At 43.7% G+C, this 25588-nt stretch overlaps 1 protein-coding gene across 1 annotated transcript in view; it reads left to right on the top strand.

Moving 5' to 3' along the window:
• The window catches only part of TASP1 (taspase 1), a 352009-nt gene that overhangs the window by 118591 nt on the left and 207830 nt on the right, over window positions 1–25588 (top strand). The window contains exon 7 of the mRNA XM_029593555.1: window positions 11277–11356. Within this exon, the coding sequence (XP_029449415.1) occupies window positions 11277–11356 (80 nt within the window). The remainder of the gene's footprint in view (window positions 1–11276; window positions 11357–25588) is intronic.

Below are 25588 nucleotides of genomic sequence, written 5' to 3'. Positions count from 1 at the left end.
ATAAGCACCGGCATTGGCATGCCTCGGTGTTGCCGTCGGGATCCATCTGGGGGGAACCATCTGAGAAACGGGCTAAATTTACTTCCACTTCGATGCCTGATAGGCCTTCTACGTCACCGGTGACACCGCAGTTGGAATCGTCAACGTCTCCATCGGAGTCACTTCCCATATCGATGCCGCAAGACTTTTACATCTTACATAAAAGAAGCAGTCTTACAGGCCATCAAGGAACACTTACCAGTGCCTGCACTGATACCGGCGACACCACCGATGCCGGTGACGTCTATTTCGACATCGACGTCACTGATGCCGGCACAACTGGTGCCGATGTCAGTTCCATCGACGATGGCACCGATTCCGGTACCGACTCGATGCCGGGCACGGTCCCGATGCTGCTCACGGTCCTGACTCCAGGAACAGACTCGATGCCAAGCACTGTCCAATTTCTGGGATCTTTCTTGACCCCACGGTCCTTTCCGATGCCACAGGACCCATCTACTCATCGTGCATCACTTTCATCTACGATGTCTTCGTCAATGCCCCCAATTTCATCGGGTACATCATCGATGTTTTCCACAGCTTTGGCTCCAGCATCGATGCACATAACGGGCACTGCTGCCGTAAATCCACCTACGAGAAAGGCATCGATTCCAACGATTCCAAAATCAAAATCTACGATGCCTCTCCCTTCTGGAGTTACTGTATCCTCTGAAGCAACATTATACTCTGTGCTTCAGAAAAAATATCAAGACCTACTGGACTCCTTACCTTCAAATCCTATAGAAGAGGAGTTTTCTTCCCAAGAACCCATTCCAGGGCCTTCGTGTACCTCCTCCACCTATAACTGGGAAACCACGTCCACGTGTATCACTCCAGATTATGACTCCTGGAGTGATACACAGTCTGACACCTCAGAAACTTTTATGTCTGACCCTTCTCCTCCACATCCAAGAAAGCAGTCTCCACCAGAAGACCTTTATTCAAGAGATGGCTGACTCTGTCCCTTTTAAGTTAGAGTCTGTGCAAGATCTACGCCACCAAACCCTTGAGGTACTACAATTTGTGGATTTTCCCAAACAAATTATGGCAATACCTATTCATGACATTCTTCTCCAACTTCAACAAAGAATGTGGGAACATCCTTGTTCTGTTCCTCCCATAAATAGAAGAATGGACTCAACATATTTAGTCCAATCTGCACCGGATTTCCAAAAATCCCAACTTCCTCATTCTTCTGTAGTTGTAGAATCAGCGCAGAAGAAAGCAAAAAGAACAAGTGCATTCTTCTAATCCTCCGGGGAAAGAATAGGTTTCTAGACACTTTAGGTCGCAAGGTATTTCAGGGTGCAATGCTAAACTCTAGAATTACAGCCTATCAATTGTACATCACACAATATCAAAGAAACCTTTGGAAACAGATGGAGGACTTTATCCCATTTTTACCCCAGGAATTCAGAGAACCAGCACAAAATCTAATTCATAAAGCTTTTGAGGCAGGGAAACATGAAGTAAGAGCTGCCTATGATTCCTTTGAGACAGCCTCAAGGGTGGCAGCTTCTGGCATAAGTGCCAGGAGGTGGGCCTGGCTTAAGGCATCAGACCTCAGGACAGAGGTCCAAGAAAAACTAGTGGACCTGCCCTGCGCAGGAGACAACTTATTTGGAACAAAAGTTCAGGAAACGGTCTCTCAACTCAAGGAACATAATGAGACCTTAAGGCAGCTATCCTCCATGCCTCAAGATACCACTACACACGCTGCACGTCGGTCCCAACGAAGGGATATTCGCAGGCCCTATTACCGTCCTAAAAGATATTATCCTCCTGCAACTAGGCCTTGCCAGTCAAGAACCCAGCACAGGACACAGCCTCGCCAACAAAGAACAACCAGACCTCAGCCTGCCACTCAAACAGGTCCCGCAGCTGGTTTTTGAGAACATCCCCAGGGAACTAAGCCAATCCACGAATCCTCAACCAGAGCTCCCTGTGGGAGGAAGATTATCCAAATTTTACAACAGTTGGATAACTATCACAACGGATCAGTGGGTTCTCTCCATCATATCTCAAGGTTACAAACTCAATTTCCTATCAATTCCTACAGAATTTCAAGCACCTCAGATTCCTCTCAACAGAAATCATATTCCTCAACTTCAAATAGAATTATCCACCCTTCTGAAAGCCAGGGCCATAGAACCAGTGCCCCAGTCTCAGCAGGGCAGAGGATTCTACTCCCGATATTTCCTCATTCCAAAGAAAATGGGAGGCCTACGTCCCATCCTAGATCTCAGAAATCTCAACAAATTTCTGAGGAAGGAAAAGTTCAGGATGGTCTCTCTAAGCACCATGCTTCCAATTCTTCAAAAAGGGGATTGGCTTTGTTCTCTGGATCTGCAAGACACTTACGCTCACATTCCAATATTCCCTCCTCATCGCAAGTACCTGCGCTTCATGGTAGGTCACCAACATTTCCAGTACAGGGTACTACCATTCGGACTTGCCTCTGCTCCCAGAGTTTTCACAAAATGTCTGGAAGTAATAGCAGCTCACATGTACACAAGCAAGGTGTACATGTCTTCTCATATCTAGACGACTGGCTCATCAGGAGTCAATCTCAAAAAGGAGCAATAACTTCTCTCAACCAAACTATTGCTCTACTGCACTCTACGGGTTTTCTCATCAACTATCAAAAATCCCATCTCACACCGTCTCACATGCTCCAATTCATAGGAGCAAGCCTAGACACCATCCTTGCAAAAGCCTTTCTACCAGAGGATCGAGCAGAAACACTGTCCTTGTTGGCAAAATCGATTCACTCAAAGCCACGAGCAACAGCTCATCAGTTTCTCACTTTACTAGGCCACATGGCTTCCACAGTTCATGTTACTCCTATGGCAAGGCTCGCCATGAGGATGACTCAATGAATCTTATGATCTCAATGGATCCAAGCCATTCAGCCTCTACATGCTACGATTCAAGTAACCCACCAGCTACATTCTTCTCTACTTTGGTGGGTGAACAAGGACAATTTGCGTAAGGGCCTACCCTTCCAACAACCAGTCCCTCAGATAACATTAACTACAGATGCATCCACCTTGGGTTGGGGAGCTCACGTAGACACTCTCCAAACTCAGGGGACTTGGACAAAACTCGAAGCAACATTTCAAATCAATTTCCTGGAACTTCGAGCTATACGTTATGCGCTGCATGCGTTCAAGGACTGCCTCTCACACAAGACTGTTCTTATCCAGACAGACAACACAGTAGCCATGTGGTACATCAACAAACAGGGAGGTACGGGCTCGTATCTCCTTTGTCAAGAAGCTGCACAGATTTGGAGTTGGGCCCTAGACAACTCAATGTTCCTCAGGGCCACCTACCTAGCAGGCATTCACAACGTAGTGGTGGATCATCTCAGCCGTCAATTCCATCCACACGAATGGTCCCTAGACCCAGCAGTAGTGACCAGGATTTTTCAGAAATGGGGACATCCAACCATAGACCTCTTTGCGTCCCATCTGAATCACAAAGTAGACAAATTCTGTTCTCTACACACACACAAGAACCAACCAGCCAAGGACGCATTTGCTCACCCTTGGAACTCAGGCCTTCTATACCGTTCATAACCAAAACTCTAGTGAAGCTACAACAGGACAAGGGGACCATGATACTCATAGCCCCGTATTGGCCTCGACAAGTTTGGTTTCCCACACTTCTAGACCTCTCAGTCAGGAATCCAATTCGTCTGGGAGTAGCTCCCACTCTCATAACTCAGGATCAGGGTCGGTTGCGCCATCCCAACCTTCAATCCCTCTCCCTGATAGCATGGATGTTGAAAGCTTAATCTTACAACCACTCAGTCTTTCAATCCATATCTCTCAAGTACTTATTGCTTCACGTAAACCTTCCACACGAAAGAACTACGCTTCCAAATGGAAGAGATTCACCTTGTGGTGCAAGCAAAACAACATTGATCCTTTCACTTGCCCTACTACTTCTCTACTAGACTACTTATACCATCTATCAGAATCTGGTCTCCAGACTTCATCTGTAAGAGTACCTTTAAGTGCAATCTCGGCTTACCATATTAAGATGGAGGATGCACCAATCTCCACACAACCTCTCGTTAGCAGGTTTATGAGGGGTTTAACTCAACTCAAACCACCAATTCGACCACCAGTCACAGAATAGGACTTGAATTTGGTGTTGTTAAGACTCATGCATTCTCCTTTCGAACCCATAGATTCCTGTGATCTTAAATATCTCACATGGAAGACAATTTTCCTCATAGCCATTACATCAGCTAGGAGAGTTAGTGATTTACAAGCACTGGTCACGTACGCACCCTACACTAAGTTCCTACATGACAGAGTGGTCCTTCGGACACATCCAAAATTCCTCCCCAAAGTAGTTACGGAATTCCACTTGAACCAATCCATAGTTTTAACCACATTCTTTCCAAGACCTCACTCCCATCAAGGAGAATCAGCCTTACATAACTTGGACTGTAAACATGCGCTATCCTTTTACTTAAACCGCACCGCAACACACAGAAAATCCAATCAACTTTTTGTCTCTTATGACCCAAACAAGCCGGGAAAAGCAGTGGGTAAACATACTCTATCAAACTGGTTAGCAGATTGTTTTCGATTTTGCTATGAAAAAGCAGGCCTTCCTCTCCAAGAGCGAGTAAAGGCACCTTCAGTAAGAGCAATGTCAACCTCAGTAGCACATTATCGTTCAGTGCCAATCCTTGACATCTGTAAAGCAGCAACTTGGAGTTCACTTCACACCTTTGCAGCTCATTACTGTTTGGACAAAGCAGGCTGACAGGATTCAGCCTATGGACAATCTGTCTTAAAGAACTTGTTTCCAGTTTAATCCCAACTCCTTCTACAACCAACCTGCTGTGCTTTTCGGCTGATTCATTTCAACAACACATCAAGGTTGCCTCTTTATAGAATGACTCAACCGCTAGCTTGCTAATCACCCATATGTGAGGACTAGCATCCTGCTTGTCCTGGGATAAAGCAAAATTGCTTACCTTGTAATAGGTGTTATCCCAGGACAGCAGGATGTAGTCCTCACGAAACCCACCCGCCACCCCGCGGAGTTGGGCTTTATACCTTTTATTATTATTTTATTTTTGCTACAGCTTATTGCTACATACGAGACTGAAGTGAGACCCCTGTGGCAGAGAATATCATGGCATGCCAGGAATGCTCAGTAGCTTCAGGTTGCCAGTCAAAAGTTTCTAGAAACTTTGACAGAAGTTTTTCCCGCTCTAGGGCTCCGTTACTGACGTCATCCATATGTGAGGACTACATCCTACTGTCCTGGGATAACATCTATTACAAGGTAAGCAATTTTGCTTTCTGAATTAACTGTAATACATATTTTTACTTACCTGGGAGCCCTACACAAATAGTATAGAAATAGTCCAAGTGCCGCAGTATAATGCCTGGAGGAATGTCTGAAACATTTTTTTGGGGATTAAGGCTTTTAATGGTCTGAGCAATTTTAATTTATAGAATGCTATTTTCGCTAAGTACTTCGTATGGTTACAATGTAAGTTATGAGTCTAAAATTATACCTAGAATTTTTATTTTAGTTGATATTGGTAAGTTTTCCTCTTTAGACATTAATCCGGCTGCATCTGCTGCCGAATTAGTTTTTTCTGCCTAAAGGAGTTTGGTTTTCAGGATATTTATAACCAGTACATTATTTGCCAACCAAATTTGGACTTCATGTAGGCACTAAAAGTTTGATCTGGAACCTCACCAGTAACAGCATTTTGAATATACAACTGTATGTTGTCTGCATAATTAAATATAAGATTTCCAGGTTTTGCAGCACTTTCCCTAGTGGGGCTAAATACAAGTTAGAGTACAGTAGACTCACCCACCCCTGAAGGAACCCAAATTTCATTGACCACCAGGAGGAGGATTGGTCACCAATTTGTACATTTCCTGAGATCCCAATGGATCTCAATTGAGCAATGAGAATTTCATGTCTCATAGAGTCAAAGGCACTTGAAATATTAAGCTGAACTAATAATCTAGTGTGCCCATTTTCTAAATTAACCACCTCCTCCATGGCAGCAATAAACTTGCACGCACATCTCTTGGCCATGGCCTGAAATGCCCATGTCCCACCCATATCACTCTCACACCACGCCCCTTTTTGAAAAATTTTGAGATGTGCGCGCAGGGGTAGATACGTGCATATCTGTGTGACTTTTTAAAAATCCAATGGTGTCACAAGCCCAACTTGTGCGCATATCTCCTGATTTTGACATGTGCTGGGCTTTTAAAATTCATCTCTAAAGAACAAGATGTTCTCGGATACATTCGCAGTGTAAAAAAAAACCTTTTTCCTATCTGTCCTCATGACCCCTCTGAATTGTTGTGAATACTTGGTGTGGATAGTGTTGCGAGTGTGGGGAATGCGGTTGCTTGCTCGAGGAGAGTGAGCCCATGAACCATGGCACAACCTCAGGGTGAGACTCCAAGGAAGGCATCGTGGGAGGCGAGCGGTTCTGGTATGGGCTGGGCTTGGATCTTGGAACATAGCACCCTTGGACCTCTGCTGAGCCTGAACACCGAGTGAGACCAACAATGCAATGCTGGTCTTTGAGGAAGCCCTCCGGCCACTCAATAGCCCTTTCGGACCTGCTGTTTGGGAACGGTTTGTGCGTCAGAACAGGCGAAGGCTGAGGACCTGATGTGACAATACATGGAACTCGGATGAAGACTCAGAAGACTTGGAACATGAGACGGAGACTCGAAAGACTTGGAACTTGAGACGAGGACTTGGAACTTGAGAGGAAGACTCGGAGGACTAGGAGCTTGAGACGAGGAGTCAGGTACAAGAGGAGTCCAGCCTCCTGAGGCACTGCATCTCAGCGTACCCTACATAGCCCCCGTGGGCTGGTTGTGGACCATGCTGTCCCACTGCGCCCTACACAACCTGCCATGGAGCAAGGGACCAGCAGCGACGAGCTGGAGAGGTGAGAGACTGCTCGCGGGATGGGCCCCGCGAACAGCATCACAACAGATAGGATACCAAACACAAAATTTAGGGGTGCGCGCACACACACAGAGCTATCCCACAAGTTTTCTTTTCCTTCAGAAAATAAGATAGAAACTGAGATTACTGTTCTCAGAGTTATCTGCTTTAACATCTGTGAAAATAAGTTTTATTTAGTTTTTAAAAAATTCTGTTCTGCACAAATACAGAAAAATTGTTTTAGGCAAATTATTTCAAACATAAACATTGAGATCAATATAGCACTTTTTAACTACCAGAAGACACATTACAATCTTTGAAACAGCCAAATAGAGAAATATAGTAACTCTAGTAAAAGCATTTTTTTTTAGCACAGAGGGGCCGATGTAATAAGACCTTTGGCAAAACAGGCGCTAGTTATGAGCATGGGTTTTGATCACTGTGCGCGGCTGAAGATGCTTCCGCAGGATGTAAAAACCCATAAATTATGCAAATGATTTGCACGCAGAAATTCACGCATATATGGAAAAAGGTGCGTACCTAAGCGCAGTAAGGGCCTATGTAATAAGCGGCCGCATCTGTGCTCAAAACCTGCGCCGATAATCTGCGCATAAAAGCGGATCTCCCTATTAAGTATGACCCTAGAAAGTATTTTTAATATTTTAAATAACTGTGCTGCAGACAACATGGCAAATATTTTCATGGATGCTAATTCATTCTGGCATAGCAGCGAGATAGGTGCTCAATTGGGCACCAATCTTGATGCTCGAGTATCGACATAGGCACTCAGCCGGGAGCGAATATGGACGCTCTGGCACCTAGAAAGGCACCTAGCAAATGTTGCCACTCAGGCGCTGAGCTAGGAACTTAGTTCGTGGCAAGTGCATATGATCAGGACAGGTATGCAAAAAGGTGCCTAGCTAATTTTGCTGCTCAGGTGCTGAGCTAGGCGCTCTTCTGGCCATGTATCTGGTCGCTCAGGTGCTGAGCTAGGCGCTCAGTTGGTCGCAAATCTGGCCACTCGGACCTTGTGATAAACGCCTAGGGAAGCACCTACCTCAGCTGGTTGTTTCGACGCCAAGAAAAGCGCCTAGCTAAGCTGGCCACTTGGACGCCGAGATAGGCACTCAGCTAGGTGGTTTTCAGGATGCCCGGACGCCAGCATAGGCCTCCTTGATTCGGTGCTGACACTTAAAATGGTCTTAAAATCCATCCCTAGAATATTTCAGTATTTTCTTCTGCTTTTAGCATGTTTTATTTAATTATGCTCTTGGTTGGCCATCTGAGACACTGATGTCACAGAAGGGGAGTTATGGCGGGCAGGTAGTCCAACTCTGAACATAAGTGCTGAGGGAAGGATCCCTGCAGTAGTGATCTGGTAGTGCAAATTCATCAGGCCTCCAAAGACCCAAAAATATACACTCTGGCTGAAATGGCTCACTGTAATTAGCGGAGCTGGTGGGATTTCCCAGGGCCTGCCTGCCTAAACTGAGGAGGAGCTACCACTGGCAGATCTATCCTCTCCCACCCAAACACTGCCCTCCCTCCCCATATACATATCCATACACACCCCCAAACATCCTATACACACACTCACACATATATACATCCTAAACCCATCCCTACTTACCCGGAGCAACTGCAAGACATAGTTATTCTGGATATGTATTGTAATAATGTAGCACATATAATGCAAGTCCTGGAGTCATAAAACATTCTTACTTTTAAGTTGCCAAGCAATTCTAGACCTTTTCTTTTTAGTTTAGAATATTTTCATGATAAACTTTGTAAAGATAGAGGTTTCCATGCATAGTTCCCTTTTGCTGCCCAGAGATTTTGCAGTATTCCTAGATTTCCATTCTTGCAGTCTGAGAGGATCTTTTGCATTCTTTTATATAGGAAGAGAGGCACGGCTACAAATCTGTTATGTGAATACTCAGTTCATTATAAAGATAGTTAATTTATTCGTTGACACCCATGTTTGTCAGACCTCTCTGGATTACTTAGCAGGTACATAATCAGAGTGTGCCTCACTCAGATTTTACCTAAATTGAGATTATATGCGGTACTGCTGCTTGAAGTTTAACAAACTACTGTATCAAGACATGGTCTGTTAACCTATTTCTTAAAATATCAGACAGTATTAAACCTTCACTATAGAACACAAATCCTGTAAATTGGCTTGAGTTGTATAACTGGTTAGCAGGGTGAACGTTGACTGTGATAAACTCCAATTCCCAAAAATATTCTGAGAGCACTTTGGAACACTTTATTTAAAAATAATACATTCAATATATGTGTCTCTGGTCTTGTGAAGAACCCACTGAAACAAATCAAGTCATGTATCCTTTCCTTCAGGAAATTACAATCCAGAATGATTGCTCAACAAAGTTAAATTTTCCTCTTTAGCAGGTAATCTAGGACAAATAAAAAACTAGATGCTTCTCTAAATGCCAAATAAACATTCTGCTGGTTTGAGAAGCAGGTAAGACCCTTCTCCACGCTCTTGTATCAGGAAAATCACCAGGATCTCTCTGACTCTCACCCTTGGTGGTTAGGTTTCAAGTAGAATTCAAACCTTACATGCAGTCTGTAGAAAGCTGCTGAATTCTGTTGAGGCAGGAATCAGCAGCATTGCTGTGGAAGCTCCATTGGCTCCCCATCAAAACTCATTGTCAATTTAAGATATTAGTATTGGCATTAAAGATATTGAATGGGAATTGCCCACCTCACATGAAAAATTGACTACGCTGGAATCGGTCCAGCAGGTCATTAAGTTCTCAGTGTCAGTCTCTATCTGCCAACACTTATGGACACACCAGGCTTCAAAACTGGGCCTTTTTCTATGATTGTCCCCAAATTATGACATGCATTCCTGTCAGAGGTTAGAGAGGAAAAAGATCTAAAGAAATTCTAGAAAAAATTAAAAACATGGTTGATCACCGAAGTGGGTGCCCCGAATTGTGTGCATGTTTATAGATGGGGTAATGGGCCAAGTTAATACTGTTTTAATATTGTTTAAAATTATGAAACAAGGATGAAGAGGATATAATTTTTATGTTTGATTTATTTGGATATGGTTTTGAAATTGTGTTCTATGACTCTGTACATCGCTTTGAATAATTTAGATCAAATCAGGGAGGCAATTAATAAATTTTAATAAATAAAATAAATCTTAGCATTCATAGCTTCTGTTCTTTCATTGTCATTTTTATAACGACTTTAAGCTTCCTTCACTTTTTTTTTTTTTAATCAGGGTTAGAGACTTACCAGCCTTTCAGCTCATCTTCATTATGACAGAAATCCCCAGTGTGTTTTCAAGTAGCTTTTTTTTTTACTCTGCTTCCATGTAGGCCTGGATTTCCTGCTGGGCTGTGTAGATCTATGCCTAAGGGTGCCTCAGTGAAAAGGGGTACCACCATCTCTGCGGGGTGGTGTTCTCTCTTAAGCCTTGCTCAGCCTTTGCAGCAATATCCTATCGTACCTACCCCCTTAAAGGTGCAGGAGTGGGGTAGCAACATTGGAGTACTGTAGAATCACCACCAATTGGCTCCTGCACTTTTAAGGGGCCTGGTTTGATGGGACAGTGTTGCAAAGGCCAGCCTACAACGGAAGAGGCACCCCATTCACTATCTGTAACTTATTTGATTTCTGTTTATTGTACCCAACCCTGAACTATTGGAGAGAGGCAGCTACTAAAGAGTTTAAATATGCATATATAATTTGCCTTTGCATCCCTGGGGTAGTCCTCTGCTTCTTGTGGTTTTGGAGCTATGATAAAATCAATCCAGCCCCACTACCTTGGCTTCTGGCTTATGTACAAGAGACCATACTTACTCCTTGCAATTTAGTGGTGCTGACAAGGGAGAACCTTCTCCAGCATTAAGTACAGGTTTCTGCTTTCAGCTTTGATCTCAGACTTTTAACCCCTTCACTGCTAGATCATATTTAGGTGACACTTCATTATGAGTGGTTATCAGAGCAAGAAGTATTATGATATGTTTCACATTGTGGTTGCAAAAGACAACAAAAAATATTTTTACCTCATGATTTAGACTGCAGTCATCTTCCAAGCGACAAAATGAACAAATTGTCATTTAAACTTAAGAATAGCCAGTTTAAGTTGGAAGAAGTTGCTGCTTCAATTTTTGCTTGAAGTCCTGTTGAAAGGTCTATTTGTTGTTTGGTAGTAGATAAAACAAGAAAATTCAAAGTGGGGGAGAGAATCCAATTGTATAAACATTTTTAAGTAATACAACTATTATGAAACTTAGCTTTCTAGTTGGCGATGGTGCTTACAGATGGGCTGTGGATCATGGTATACCACCATGTACTCCAGACATCATGGCTACAAGTGAGTATTTTGGAATGGCTTTTAGCTTTTACTTATTGTATACTTTTACATTTTGTCAGTAAAGTGTGACATCTTATAAATCTACTGCATACTGACTTTTCTCCTAGGATAATTATTTGTTCTAGCCAGCAGGTCATGTATGATTGTCTATTTCTAATATCTGTCAGTTTCTTCTCTTGGTGTGCTGGTATGTAAAAATGAGATAAGGTATTGGTACTTTAGCTATCAGGCTTACTATTTTGTAACTTTTTATATATATGCACAGATTTTTTAAAAATGCTACCAAAATAGACAGTATTTGCAAAATGCTGTTGATAATCCTTTACATCTTTTGAACTTGTAGTAATAAATCAGTCAAGATTCAATATTTACACTTTTTACTTTTTTGACAGAGTAAAAGGTTTCCTGAGCATACTCAGATCAGTCCAGAAAAGTGGGTTGTGTATCCCTACCAGCAGGTGGAGTCAGAGAACAATTAGAACTTTGGGCACTGCTACATAACAAGAGTGCCACCTGCAGTCTCTGACTCCAACGGGTGGTACAGATGCACACCTGCAGTCTTTAGTTATATTTTTTATTTAGTTAGTTTGAATTTAATTTTTTGGTTTACAGTCGCTTCCTGAGGTGTTAGGCGCCTTCATGGGCCATCCCTCAGTAGAAGCCAGGGCATCCGGGGAATTGGATATTCCTGTCAGGGTTTCGCCTGCCACAGTTCGGTGTCTGAACACCAGGGGCTCCTGGCTACTCACCACCGTCTCTGCTACAGCTGCTCCCTTGTCTCCTGCAACAGCTTTTGTCTGTGTCTTGGTAAAGTTTAATTTAAAAAAAAAAAAAAAAAAAAGCTGTTTTCTCTGCAGCTGACTGACAGTCTTCAGTGCTGAGGAAAGGAGAGGTGCAGGAGGGGACCAGGTCTTTTACGGTTGGCCGGGGAAACTGTCAGCATGTTCCCCATAGCTCCCGGGACTCTGGGTCATTTTCTGAGGGCAAGGGTGAGTTTTACTCTGTGTGCCTCGTTTATTTGCCGCTTCCCTGCTGGGGGCCTTGCGATTTCACTATAGACAAGCTCCTTTCCTGTGGCAAAGCTGCGCGCATTTTTTTTCCTCAGCCGGTAGTCTCTTAGCCCGCAGCATGAAAAGTTTGTTTTCCTGGTCCTGCCTGACTGAAATTTTCTCCGTGTCACGGCTCCAAGCATTTCTTTTTTTATTCGTGCCCTTTTCTATTTCATTTCAGACTATCGGCGCGCTGCTGCGTATGGGACCGAAAACAGAATCGCAGGCCTGCCGCGCGTGTTGGTCACGTGGCCAGGTGTTAGATGCGGCCTCCTTATGCGCAGCGTTTTCCCCGGGGTTAGAGGGCTCTTCAGGGCTTCTTGCCTCCTCCTTCGGGGAGGGAATGTCTGTCTCACCTTCGGCTTTGCGGGAAGAGGATTCTCCGCCTGTTCTAGCCCCGGTGAGGGAAGACCTCATAAGAACATAAGAAATTGCCATGCTGGGTCAGACCAAGGGTCCATCAAGCCCAGCATCCTGTTTCCAACAGAGGCCAAAACCAGGCCACAAGAACCTGGCAATTACCCAAACACTAAGAAGATCCCATGCTATTGATGCAATTAATAGCAGTGGCTATTCCCTAAGTAAAATTGATTAATAGCCATTAATGGACTTCTCCTCCAAGAATTTATCCAAACCTTTTTTGAACCCAGCTACACTAACTGCACTAACCACATCCTCTGGCAACAAATTCCAGAGCTTTATTGTGCGTTGAGTGAAAAAGAATTTTCTCCGATTAGTCTTAAATGTGCTACTTGCTAACATCATGGAATGCCCCCTAGTCCTTCTATTATTCGAAAGTGAAAATAACCGAGTCACATCTACTCGTTCAAGACCTCTCATGATCTTAAAAACCTCTATAATATCCCCCCTCAGCCATCTCTTCTCCAAGCTGAACAGCCCTAATCTCTTCAGCCTTTCCTCATAGGGGAGCTGTTCCATCCCCTTTATCATTTTGATTGCCCTTCTCTGTACCTTCTCCATCACAACTATATCTTTTTTGAGATGCGGTGACCAGAATTGTACACAGTATTCAAGGTGTGGTCTCACCATGGAGCGATATAGAGGCATTATGACATTTTCCATTCTATTAACTTTTCCCTTCCTAATAATTCCTAACATTCTATTTGCTTTTTTGACTGCTGCAGCACACTGAGCTGACGATTTTAAAGTATTATCCACTATGATGCCTAGATCTTTTTCCTGGGTGGTAGCTCCTAATATGGAACCTAACATCGTGTAACTACAGCAACGGTTATTTTTCCCTATATGCAACTCCTTGCACTTGTCCACATTACATTTCATCTGCCATTTGGATGCCCAATCTTCAAGTCTTGCAAGGTCCTCCTGCAATGTATCACAGTCTGCTTGTGATTTAACTACTCTGAATAATTTTGTATCATCTGCAAATTTGATAACCTCACTCGTCATATTCCTTTCCAGATCATTTATATATATATTGAAAAGCACCGGTCCAAGTACAGGTCCCTGAGGCACTCCACTGTTTACCCTTTTCCACTGAGAAAATTGACCATTTAATCCTACTCTCTGTTTCCTGTCTTTTAACCAGCTTGTAATCCACGAAAGGACATCGCCTCCTATCCCATGACTTTTTAGTTTTCTTAGAAGCCTCTCATGAGGGACTTTGTCGAACGCCTTCGGAAAATCCAAATACACTACATCTACCGGTTCACCTTTATCCACATGTTTATTAACCCCTTCAAAAAAATGAAGCAGATTTGTTAGGCAAGATTTCCTTGTGTAAATCCATGTTGACTATGTTCCATTAAATCATGTCTTTCTATATGCTTTACAATTTTGTTCTTGAGAATAGTTTCCACTATTTTTCCTGGCACTGAAGTCAGGCTCACTGGTCTATAGTTACCCGGATCGCTCCTGGAGCCTTTTTTAAATATTGGGGTTACATTGGCCACCCTCCAGTCTTCAGGTACAATGGATGATTTTAATGATAGGTTACAAATTTTAACTAATAGATCAGAAATTTCATTTTTTAGTTCCTTCAGAACCCTAGGATGCATACCATCCGGTCCAGGTGATTTGCTACTCTTTAGTTTGTCAATCTGGCCTACTACATCTTCCAGGTTCACAGTGATTTCATTCAGTTCGTCTGACTCATCACCCCTGAAAACCATCTCCGGAACTGGTATCTCCCCAACATCCTCATTAGTAAGCACGGAGGCAAAGTATCACCAGGGGAACTGATGATATCACACCAGCAGACTCTCCAGTGGGGGAGGAGTACCCGGGGTACCCGGAGGGGTTTTCCCCAGAATTTGTCCTCCTTATGCACCAGGCTTTCCTGCCAAGGAAACGCTTGGCGGTAAAGCAGCCTGGTCTCCTGGGGGCAGGTTCAGACCCGCCTGAGAAAAGAGGTCGGGGTATGGACCCTCGTCAGCGCCTCTCTGATCAGGCTCACCCCACAGGGGATTCTCCCCAGGGTACGCGAGATCCGATTCCAGGGTCTGGGTCGACGCCGGCTTCTGGGGTAGAAGGAGCGGCAGACCCGGATCCATAGCCGGATCCAGCCGATGTGGATACTGATGATCCAGATGAGCCCGATGACCCTCCTGCGGAGGGGGATGACCCCAGCGTGCTGCATTTGTTCAAGCGGGATGAGTTAAGACCCCTTATTTCCCAGGTCCTTGAAGTTCTGGGACTTAAGGTTTATCAAGAAGAGTCTGACAATGAGGGCGTCAATCCAGTCCTCAATTGCATTAGGGGTCCCACAACATCTTTTCCTCTGCCTAAGAAGGTTCGCAAACTAGTGACCCGGGAGTGGGAGACTCCAGATTCCGGCTTGAAGGTGGGCAGAGCTATGGTGAAACTGTACCCGTTATTGTCTGATGTTTTAGATTTACTGAAGATTCCAAAGGTGGACGCCGCGCTCTCGGCAGTCACGAAAAAGACCAAAAATCCCGGTTGCTGGGGCAGCTGCCCTTTAGGATATACAGGACCACAAGCTGGTGATCCAGTTGAAGCTAGCATTTGAGGTTGCCGCATTAAGCCATTGGGCGGCGGTTTGCCCTAGCCTCAAGCAGAGGGCCTGTCTGTGTTGGGTCCAGGAGTCAGCTGCTGGGGCCGGTACGGGCGACAGTGGGGCTCTGCAGTCCGCTTGCCTAGAAGCAGGCATCGCTTATGTTGCAGATGCTTTGTATGATTTAGTGAGGACCTCGGCGAGAGGTATGGTGTGCTTGGTGTCAGCGCAGCGTCTCCTCTGGTTGTGAAATTGGGCGGCGGATTTGTCCTCAAAGTCCCAACTTTGTAATCTACCCTTTAAGGGCAAGCTCTTGTTTGGGGAGGATCTGGATCAGCTAGTAAAGCTGCTTGCTGAATCCAAGGGCAATCGGTTGCCGAAAGATAAAAGATCTTCTAAGAAAGTCTTCCCTCCTTGAGCTAGGTTTCGGGACTCTCGCCGCTTCAGAGTGGGTAGATACTCCGCACCTCCTGCTTCTAAACCTGCTTCAGGGCGCCAGCAGTCAATTCGAGGGGGTCACTGGCCCGGAAGAGATTCGGGACATCTTGGTGCAGGAAGTAATTAAAAAAAAAAAAAAACCCCCAATGAAGCCACGAGCACCCATTACTTTGTCGAAGCTGTCTGAGGCAGATTATCCAACTTTTACCTGGAATGGGCAAGAATTACATCAGACCGCTGGGACTTAGAAGTGATCAAAGACAGGTATGCACTGGAGTTCTTGCGCCCATTCCGAGAGGTTTTTGTGGAGTCCCGAGTGGCCTCAAGTGTCAAACGAGAGGCGGTCCGGGTGACTCTACAACGACTTCTCGAGCTCAAAGCTATTGTCCCAGTTCCGGAGGCTCAACAGGGACAAGGTTAGTACTTTGTGGTCCCCAAGAAGGAGGGCACGTTTCGGCCCATCCTCGATCCGCAGAAGGTGAACTGTTGCCTTTGGGTTCCTCACTTTCGTATGGAAATCCTGAGGCAGTGATGGCCGTGGTTTGAAAAGGGGAGTTTCTTGCTTCTCTGGACCTCACGGAGGTGTATTTACACATTCCGATCCAGCTGAATCACCAGAGGTTTCTGAGATTCAAGGTCTTGGGACGACACTTCCAATTTCGAGCCCTCCCATTTGGTTTCGCAACAGCTCCTCGCACGTTCACCAAGGTGATGGTGGTGGTGGCGGTGGCCTTCCTTTGTCAGGAGGGAATCTTGGTCCACCCATACCTGGATGACTGGTTGATTCGTGCGAAGTCTCGGGTGGACTGCGAGAGATCAGTGCACATGGTGATGTTCACATTGCGATCCCTAGGTTGGGTAATCAATGTGCAGAAGAGATACTTGGAACCCACTCAGAAGTTGATTTATCTCGGAACACAATTCGATACCTTGCTGGGCAAAGTGTTTCTAGCGGCGGACCAAATAGGGAAGTTGCAGGAACAAATACATTCCCTTCTTCGAAGGAACAATCCCACAGCGTGGCATCATCTTCAGGTCCTGGGCTCCATGACTTCAACCTTGGACTTGGTTCCTTGGGCGTTTGCTCACTTAAGACATTTACAGCGTGCGCTTTTGTCTCGCTGGAGCCCGGTGTTGGAGTAATTCCATCTACCAATGCCTCTACTTCCGAAATCCAGAGCCAGTCTGTCATGGTGGCTGTCACTGGACAATCTGGAATGGGGGGTGGATTTGGACATTCCAAATTGGCTGATAATCTCCACCAATGCCAGCCTTTCAGGTTGGGGGGCGGTGTGTGCAGACAGGTCTGCCTAAGGGCTCTGGTTGGCGATGGAAAGATCCTGGTCCGTAAACCGGCTCGAGACCAGGGCTGGATGTTTGGCGCTGCGGGCGTTTCTTCCCTGGATCCAGGGCAGAATGGTGCGAGTCTTCTCAGACAATGCGACAACGGTGGCGTACATCAACCGGCAAGGCAGGACTCTAAGTCCTGCCTTAGCACTGGAGGCACGTTTTCTGTTCACCTGGGTGGAGTGCCATCTCGAGGGCATTGCCGCATCCCATATCGCGGGAGTAGAGAATGTGCAAGCCGATTATCTCAGCCGTCAGCAACTAGACCCAGGGGAATGGGAACTATCTCGCGAGGTGTGGAATCTCATTTGCGCCAGATGGGGAACTCCTCAGCTGGATCTGATGGCAACGCAGGCAAATGCAAAAACAGTTTTTTCAGCTGTCGCCGAGAACAGGGCTTGGTGGGCATAGACGCTCTCGTGTGTCATTGGCCCATGGGGATTCTGCTGTATGCCTTCCCATCCTGGCCCCTCATAGGTCGGCTTCTCCATCGCATAGAGCGGTACCCGGGAAGAGTGATTCTGGTGGCGCTGGAATTGCCACGTCGTCCCTGGTTCGCAGATCTGGTACACTTGGCTCTAGAGGGTCCATTTCAGCTGGCTCATCTAATGCATCTGCTCCATCAGGGGCCCATATTTTTGGATTGGGAGGATCACTTCTGTCTCGCAGATCAGTCCAGAGGCCCACCCCTTTCTTCAGATACCGAAAGACTGTCTTGGTCAGAACCTGCTTAAGTTTTTTATTGTTGAAGCTCCTTTTTTGCAGACATGATTCATGGAGCAGTTTTTAGCAATTGTTCGGTCTGGCTTTTTGCCATTGACGAAATGGTAGTCCGGAAATTTGGTTGGGTGCTACCCTTCGTTATTTAGTTCTGTTAGCATGGACTTGGGTACAGGTCAATACTGAGTGACAGCAAGTGGCACTCGTTATGTAGCAGTGCCCAAAGTTCTAATTGTTCTCTGACTCCACCTACTGGTAGGGATACACAACCCACTTTTCTGGACTCATCTGTGGTATTACAGGAACGAAAATTAGCAGGTAAGAACCAGTTTTCATTTATGACATGGCCTCCCACTTGAATTAAGAGAGGAAGGTGATTTGAGGCAGTTTAGAAAAACAATTGAAAACATGGCTTATGTCAGTGACCTTTAATACCAAAGGGTTGGACAGAGGTATAGTAAATTGTTTTCAGGCAGTAGATTGGGGATCAGAATATGTTTATTGTATATTGTTTTGTAATGAATCTATTGTATTTTGCTAATTTTGTACATCTCTTTTTAAGCGATTTTTAATCAGTAAATTATTTTGATAAATGTCATTAAATAAATAAATAAACCTCTGTCTCTATTTAAAGGCCCCTCTTTATTCTTGTAAGATAGGAATTCCTTACAAGTTTCAGTAAAAATATTGCTGTATAGAGTTCTCTAGTAGGATCAAATTTGTGGATGACACAAAATTATGTAGAGTAGTTAAATCTCAAGCGGATTGTGATGAATTGCAGGACCTTGCGAGACTGGAAGATTGGGCTTCCAAATGGCAGATGAAATTTAATGTGGACAAGTGCAAAGTGATGCATATAGGGAAAAATAATCCTTGCTATAGTTACACAATGTTAGGTTTTATCTTAGGAGTTACCACCCAGGAAAGAGATCTAGGCATCATAGTGGATAATACATTGAAATCGTCAGCTCAGTGTACTGTGGCGATCAAAAAGCAAACAGAATGGTAGGAATTATTAAGAAGGAAATGGAAAATAAAACAGAGGATGTCATAATGCCTCTGTATCACTCCATGGTGAGACCACACCTTGAATACTGTGTGCAGTTCTGGTCACCGCATCTCAAAAAGGATATGGCTGTACTGGAGAAAGTGCAGAGGAGTGCTATCAAAATAAAGGGGCATGGAATGGCTGCCCTATGAGGAAAGGCTAAAGAAGTTAGGGCTGTTAAGTTTGGAGAAGAGATGACTGAGGGGGGATATGATAGAAGTCTACAAAATCATGAAAGGACTTGAACAAGTTAATGTAAATCAGTTATTTACTCTCTCAAATAATAAAAGGACCAGGGGGCATTCCATGAAGTTACCAAGTAGCTCATTTAAAACAAATCGAAGAAATTATTTTTCGCTCAGCATATAGGTAAGCACTGGAATACATTGACAGAGGATATGGTTACAGCAGTTAGTATAATTGGGTTTTAAAAAAGGTTTGGTTGATGTACCCTTGGTCTGACTCAGTATGACATATCTTATATTCTTATGTTCTTAGGAGAGGTTTTTGTTACAGGCTTGACCCCATGCCAGTAAGGGGCAGGTTTTTTTTTTTTTAGCAGAAAGTGTTCTATAAGCTCAGCAAAACTTATCCCAAAAATTCATATCTTTGCTGGAGAATAGTACTGATAAGGTGACCTGATTTTGATGACAGTCTCTCATCACTGAAAAGTTTTGCTGAAGGGTGGTAGCATAAAACTATATATATCATGATTTCACTTAAAACATGATGAATTTCACTTGGAATAATGTGCAACCATCAAAATTTATAAGGAAAGATTGACCATCATATGAGGCCCTAAAATACACTGTCCATCAGAGCAGTATAAAATAATGTCTATAGGTATAATTATCGGTCAAGATAAATCCTTAATTCAAATTTTTAGAATGCAAATAAAATATCAAAGTACTTATATGAAGCTGGGACATGCATGATGAACAAAGCTCAAAGAGTACAAAGCTTCAGGCATGAGAAATCCAAAATAACTCAACACTGGTCTAGCGTTTTGAGATATAACACTCTGCATCAGGGGTGTCCAGAAAACAGTTTTATGTCAGGAGTACACAGAGGCAGCATCTCTAGTTGGCATATCTGCATAAAAGAAAACACAGGGAGGAACTTGGTGAGACGAACCTCTCCCTGTGAGAGGAGGGCAGGTGGACAGCGACGGGGTAACCGAGCAATTCGGGCGCCCAGGGAGCTGGAAACATCACTTTACTGCTTAATTCTGCTGACGTCATCCAGCAGCGACTTTGTCTACCAATACATTCGGAAGAGCTGTGGCGTGTACCCGGAGGAACTTGATGAAACGAACCTCTCCCTGTGAGAGGAGGGCAGGAGGACAGCGACGGGGTAACCGAGCAATTCGGGCGCCCAGGGAGCTGGAAACATCACCTTACTGCTTAATTCTGCTGATGTCATCCAGCAGCGACTTTGCCTACCAATAAATTCAGAAGAGCTGCGGTGTGCAGCTGCCGGCGCGCTGCCGAAGCCGCGCGCCAAAGGGGCGCGCCCCTTCTACATTTTTTCCTTCTCTTTTTCCTTTGCTTAGCTGAATTTCCTTACCTCCCATTGTTATTTTATGGGTAGGAAAAGGAAAACAAAGATGCTAACATCATCGCCGGCAGCTTCAGCAAGTAGAGGACCTATGGACTCCAATGTGGTTCGGCGAATTGGTCAATTTGAAAGACATCCTATATCGGAAATTTCCTTCTCTTCAGGTTCTCCTGAGAGTCCAGCCCAGAAGCAGTCACCTCTTACACCACTGGAGGTTATTCACCAATCCACGGTACCAGGGACTGGGGGGTCAGAAAATTCTGAACAACCTAGTAACAGTGATGCTCTGGAGAGGGGGAGGATACAAGAAAGTGCGGGGGAAGCTTTAATACAAGAATTGTTACCAGATAGAAATGTGAATGTAGAATTAATAGATCCTCAGAGTGTTACTTTGAGTGATATATGGAAAGTTTTAGTAGATGTTAGAAAAACTAATTCATGTGAACAATTTAAGCAAGATGTGTTACAGATTAATGGTAAGATTGAAAAACATGAGAGTCGATTAAATCAAATTGATGAAAATGGTAAGGCAATAAATAATCAAGTAACTGCATTGCAAGTAGTAAAAGATAGTTTAATAATACACTGTCATTTGGAAATGTTAGAAAATGAAAATCGTGTTAAGAATTTAAGATTTATTAACTTCCCAGTCACCAGATTGTTATCCTCCTTTGAATTATTAAAGAAATACTTGACTGAAATACTTTTTATATCTTCAATAGATGAAAAGAGTATTTCCAAAATGTATTATATACCTAAGTCTAGGATACAATCTCAAGGAGGGATGGAAGAAATGGACATAGTGCAACAGGAATCAACAAATTTGACCTCATTTTTAGAGGCATCAGTGGATGAGATACCCACTAGAGCAACACTATTGGTTTCTTTTTGTAGAAAGCAAGATAAAAATATGATTTTACAAAAATTTTTCAAGAATAAAGATGTGCTATACTGTGGATATAAGGTCCAAATATTTCCGGACGTGGCTCGTACGTCGGAAACAATTTTTGGAATTAAAACCAAGGGTATTGGCTCTAGGGGCGACTTTTTATTTGCGATTCCCGTGCAAATGTTTAATTATCTTACAGAAAAATAAATTTGTGTTCCAAGACTCCTCCCACCTTGAGACGTTCCTGACTGATAAGGAATAGTTTAGAGGTAAGATAACTGCTAAAGAATAATAAATGTCTCTTTTAGTATGATAGTACTAATTTTGTTAAATAATATAATTATCTTTCTGAAACTTCCTCCCATTATTGGGGACTAATATTCGGATACACAGAATGTATTATGGTTTTCTCTTTTCTTCATTGTTTCTAGTGTTAAAGATTATTTCCTGATTTTTGCAAACGTAAAAAATTTGTTGAAAATCCTAATAAAATATAAATTAAAAAAAAACCAAAACACAATGCCATTTTAAAATAACAAAATATGCTAAAACTACACCAATCAGCGTATATCACATATCTCATTCAAAAGTTAAAGTAATACTAATAAAACAAAAGCAGATTCTAAATAAAACCACAACTAAGGGAATCCTACTAAAAGAAAGTAGGCAAAACTATCCCAAAGCTTTAAATCAAAGTATGCCAATAAATATGTTCATTTAAGCCTGAAAGAGACAAGTGTGTAAATTCAATAATGCTCACGCTTATTTAAATCAGCTTCATTATGGCTCTCTCCCCAGCCCCCCACCAATGGGAAGGCTGAACTTGATCAGTGACAGTCCATTTAAGATAACTAAAACTATGATGAAACATGTTAAACTGCTGGACAAACTGTGCTTGAAATTAAAAAGTATTTATGCAACTATGATATTCAATTAGTTGAGTATGAATTGCACACTTTTAGGTAAATTTTAAAAGCCCAGGGTTTGCCAAAATCGGGAGATGCGCACACATCGGATTTTAAAAGCCACTCAGATGCATGTGTATATCCCACTGTGTGCACATACCCCCTGCTGCATAAGTTTACTTCTGCTTGGGACAAGGTGTAAGTTTAAAAAATATAAAGAGTGAGCCATTTCTCAGAGGTTTAAAGGGTCTGGGGTAACTGGGGGGAGTGCAGACTATCAAATCAGGGAGGTTTGGAGGACCTAGCTGTTAACTAACATCATACTAAAAGGCCAACTGGTGCAACTGCAATGGCATGGACTCTTGAAATTCCCAGATGTATGCGGTAGAAGCTAGCTTTACGCACATAGGTGCACGTCCACTTAAAATTGGATCAAAAAACAACTTGGTTTACCTATTCATGTATAAAAATTAATGAAGTAGGATGAGGAAGGTTTCCTACATTTTCTGTCACATGCCTCCGCGGCCTTGTGCACAGAATCTTACAATATTGTAATCATAAACCCACCTCCATCCTACCTTGAAATTTTTTAAATATTTTTATGTGAAAAAATCGAGAAAAACAAATCGTGTATGTGTGCTTAAAATCAGCTAAAAAAGCTCAATCTTATTCAAGTTTTTAATCTTATTCAAATTTGTATAATGAGTGCTAACATCTTCAATGCTTACCACGTTGAATAACAATTAATCACAGTTTGTCTTCAACGTTTACTGCGTCTAAATGACAGTTATAGTTATCCTCTTATTTTCTCTTTTAACACTCTCAGCCACAGCTTTTTTGCACGCCACCTTTGTGTTCCAAATAAACAAGATTAGTGTTATATTTATAACACCTGATCAACTTAGCTTTGTGTCAAAGAGCGGGGAATTTTGTGTATACACTTAAAATTGGGGGCACTTATGCACATGGTCGGGCTATTTTATAACATGCATGCATATACACACTGAAGTTATAAAATGGTCGCGATTCTGGGTGTGCGCCAACGCACATTCACCAAAGAGAATCCATGTGCTGGTTTGACAGCTACTGACCCTATGTGCTCTATGTAGATGAACGGTCATGCTGTAATACATATATAACATTCTGAGAAGTATAGTTAGTATAGTGTTTAATCTTATATCCAGTGATAGGATGAATCAAATATTGGTCAGTTAGGGTCATCTCACACAAATCACAGGCACCACAAGAATAGTATAGCATTCCTCTATAAACTTGGGCAGGACCAGGCTAGATGCCTGGCTTACCTTAAATCCCCAAAGGGAGAGTGATCTTTGGGCGGGAACCTGCGGGGCAGGAGGAGCTCAGAGGGCATGACCAGCTAACGGGAAATAAGAGCATAAGCCCAGCTAGGAGGCCCCATCCCTTCCGCTCTGGGAGTATTATTATCTCTGGCAGTATTGTGAAGTTTATTTTGCTGAGTGAAGTTAATAAAGTGAAATTGCAAGAAAAAAGTCTGGAGTCAGAGTGTTTACTGAGTTTTTCCAAGGTTATGGTGGGGTGGTGGCAGAGTTGAGAAAGGATGGTGTTCTGATACACCCATACTTGGACGACTGGCTGATTCAGGCCAAGTCTCTGGAAGAGAGCCATCTGGTGTCATGCAAGGTGATTTCCTTTTTGCAGGAGCTTGGTTGGGTGGTGACCCTGGCCAAGAGCAGTCTTTAGCCATCTCAGTCTCTCTGGTATCTTGGTATTTGGTTTAACATGAAGCAGGGCAGGGTTTTCCTGCCAGAGGGTCGTATTTAGAAGTTGTTGGTGCAGGTGCATCTGTTGATAAACATAATATGCCCGACAGTGTGGTCCTATCTAACAGGTACTTGTATTGATGGCAGCAACCCTAGAAATGGTGCCATGGGTGAGGGCGCATATGCATCCTCTTCAGCACTTCCTGCTCTCTCGTTGGAGCCCAAATATTTGGCTCCACCTGCCAATGGAGGTCTGCTCTGAACTACAGTGGTGGTTACAAGTGGATTATCTAAAAAAGGGGGTTTCCTTGAAATCACTGGCTAGTACTCACAACAGATGCGAGCCTCCAGGGTTGGGGAAATCACTGTCATAAACTGACAGCGCAAAGGTGCTGGAGTGCAGAAGAATCTCTGGAACATCAATCGGCTGGAAACCCTGATGATCCGGTTGACATGCTTGCAGTTCGGTGACAGGTTGCAGGGTTGAGTGGTCTGGATCATGTTGGGCAATGCAACGACAGTATCCAGAGAGGAACCAAGAGCCAGCAAGTGCTATATGAAATAGACTAACTTTTGGATTGGGTGGAAGTGAATCTTCAGAAGATCTCAGCCTTGCACATTGCAGGAAAAGACAATGTAAGAGCAGACTTTGTCAGCAGGCAGAGTCTGGACCCAGGAGAATGGGCATTGTGAGATGAGGCATTTCAGCTAATAGTGGATCCCTGTGGCCTTCCTTTTCTGGACTTGCTGGCGACTTCTCGCAATGCGAAGGTTCTTTGATTCTTCAGTTACAGGAGAGATCCAAATTCATTGGGTATCAATGCTTTCATATAGGAATGGCCAGAGGACAAGCTGCAGTATGCCTTTCCCCTGTGGCCCATGTTGGGCAGAATGGTTCGGAGGGTCGAGAGTCACAGACAAATGGTGCTTCTGGTGGCACCAGATTGGCCCAGGAGACCATAGTATGCTGATCTGTGAAGGCTCCTCAAAGACTTTACGGTTTCCGGTGCACCAGGATCTGTTGCGGCAGGGGCTCGTTCTTCATGAAGATACAACGCGATTTTGTCTTATGGTATGGCCCTTAAGAGGGCTCGCTTGCTGAAGGGTGATTAGTCTACTGCGGTGATTGCTACTTTGCTATGAGCGAGGAACAGGATTGTATATGGAAAATGGTAAGGATGTGGGTCATCTCACAATGGATAACTCTGAGCCACAGATCTACCTGGCAAGGACAGGTGAATAGCAAACCAGATATTCCGTAAATGGTGAATATCGAATGTTGATTTGTTTGTGTTTCATTTGAACAGGAAAGACCCTCAATGTAGTTTGAGAAGAGGATAAAAGGACAAACTATCCTTGAATGTTTTCTTTCTAGACTGGGGATGGGGGGAGGAGCTTTCATATGCATATATCCTGATTCCTCTGGTGAAAATAATTCTCTTAAAACTCAGAAGGGACAACTCCATTTTGGCAGAGACAGGTTTGGTTCCTACTTCTTCAGAACTTGTCCATCAGGGATCTAGTTCAGTTGGGGAATTCTCCCAT

The sequence above is a fragment of the Rhinatrema bivittatum genome, chromosome 3 (assembly GCF_901001135.1).
Source record: "Rhinatrema bivittatum chromosome 3, aRhiBiv1.1, whole genome shotgun sequence".
Lineage (NCBI taxonomy): Eukaryota > Metazoa > Chordata > Amphibia > Gymnophiona > Rhinatrematidae > Rhinatrema > Rhinatrema bivittatum.
The sequence above is the reverse complement of the archived record's forward strand: the minus strand, read 5'-3'. Positions and strand labels throughout refer to the sequence as shown.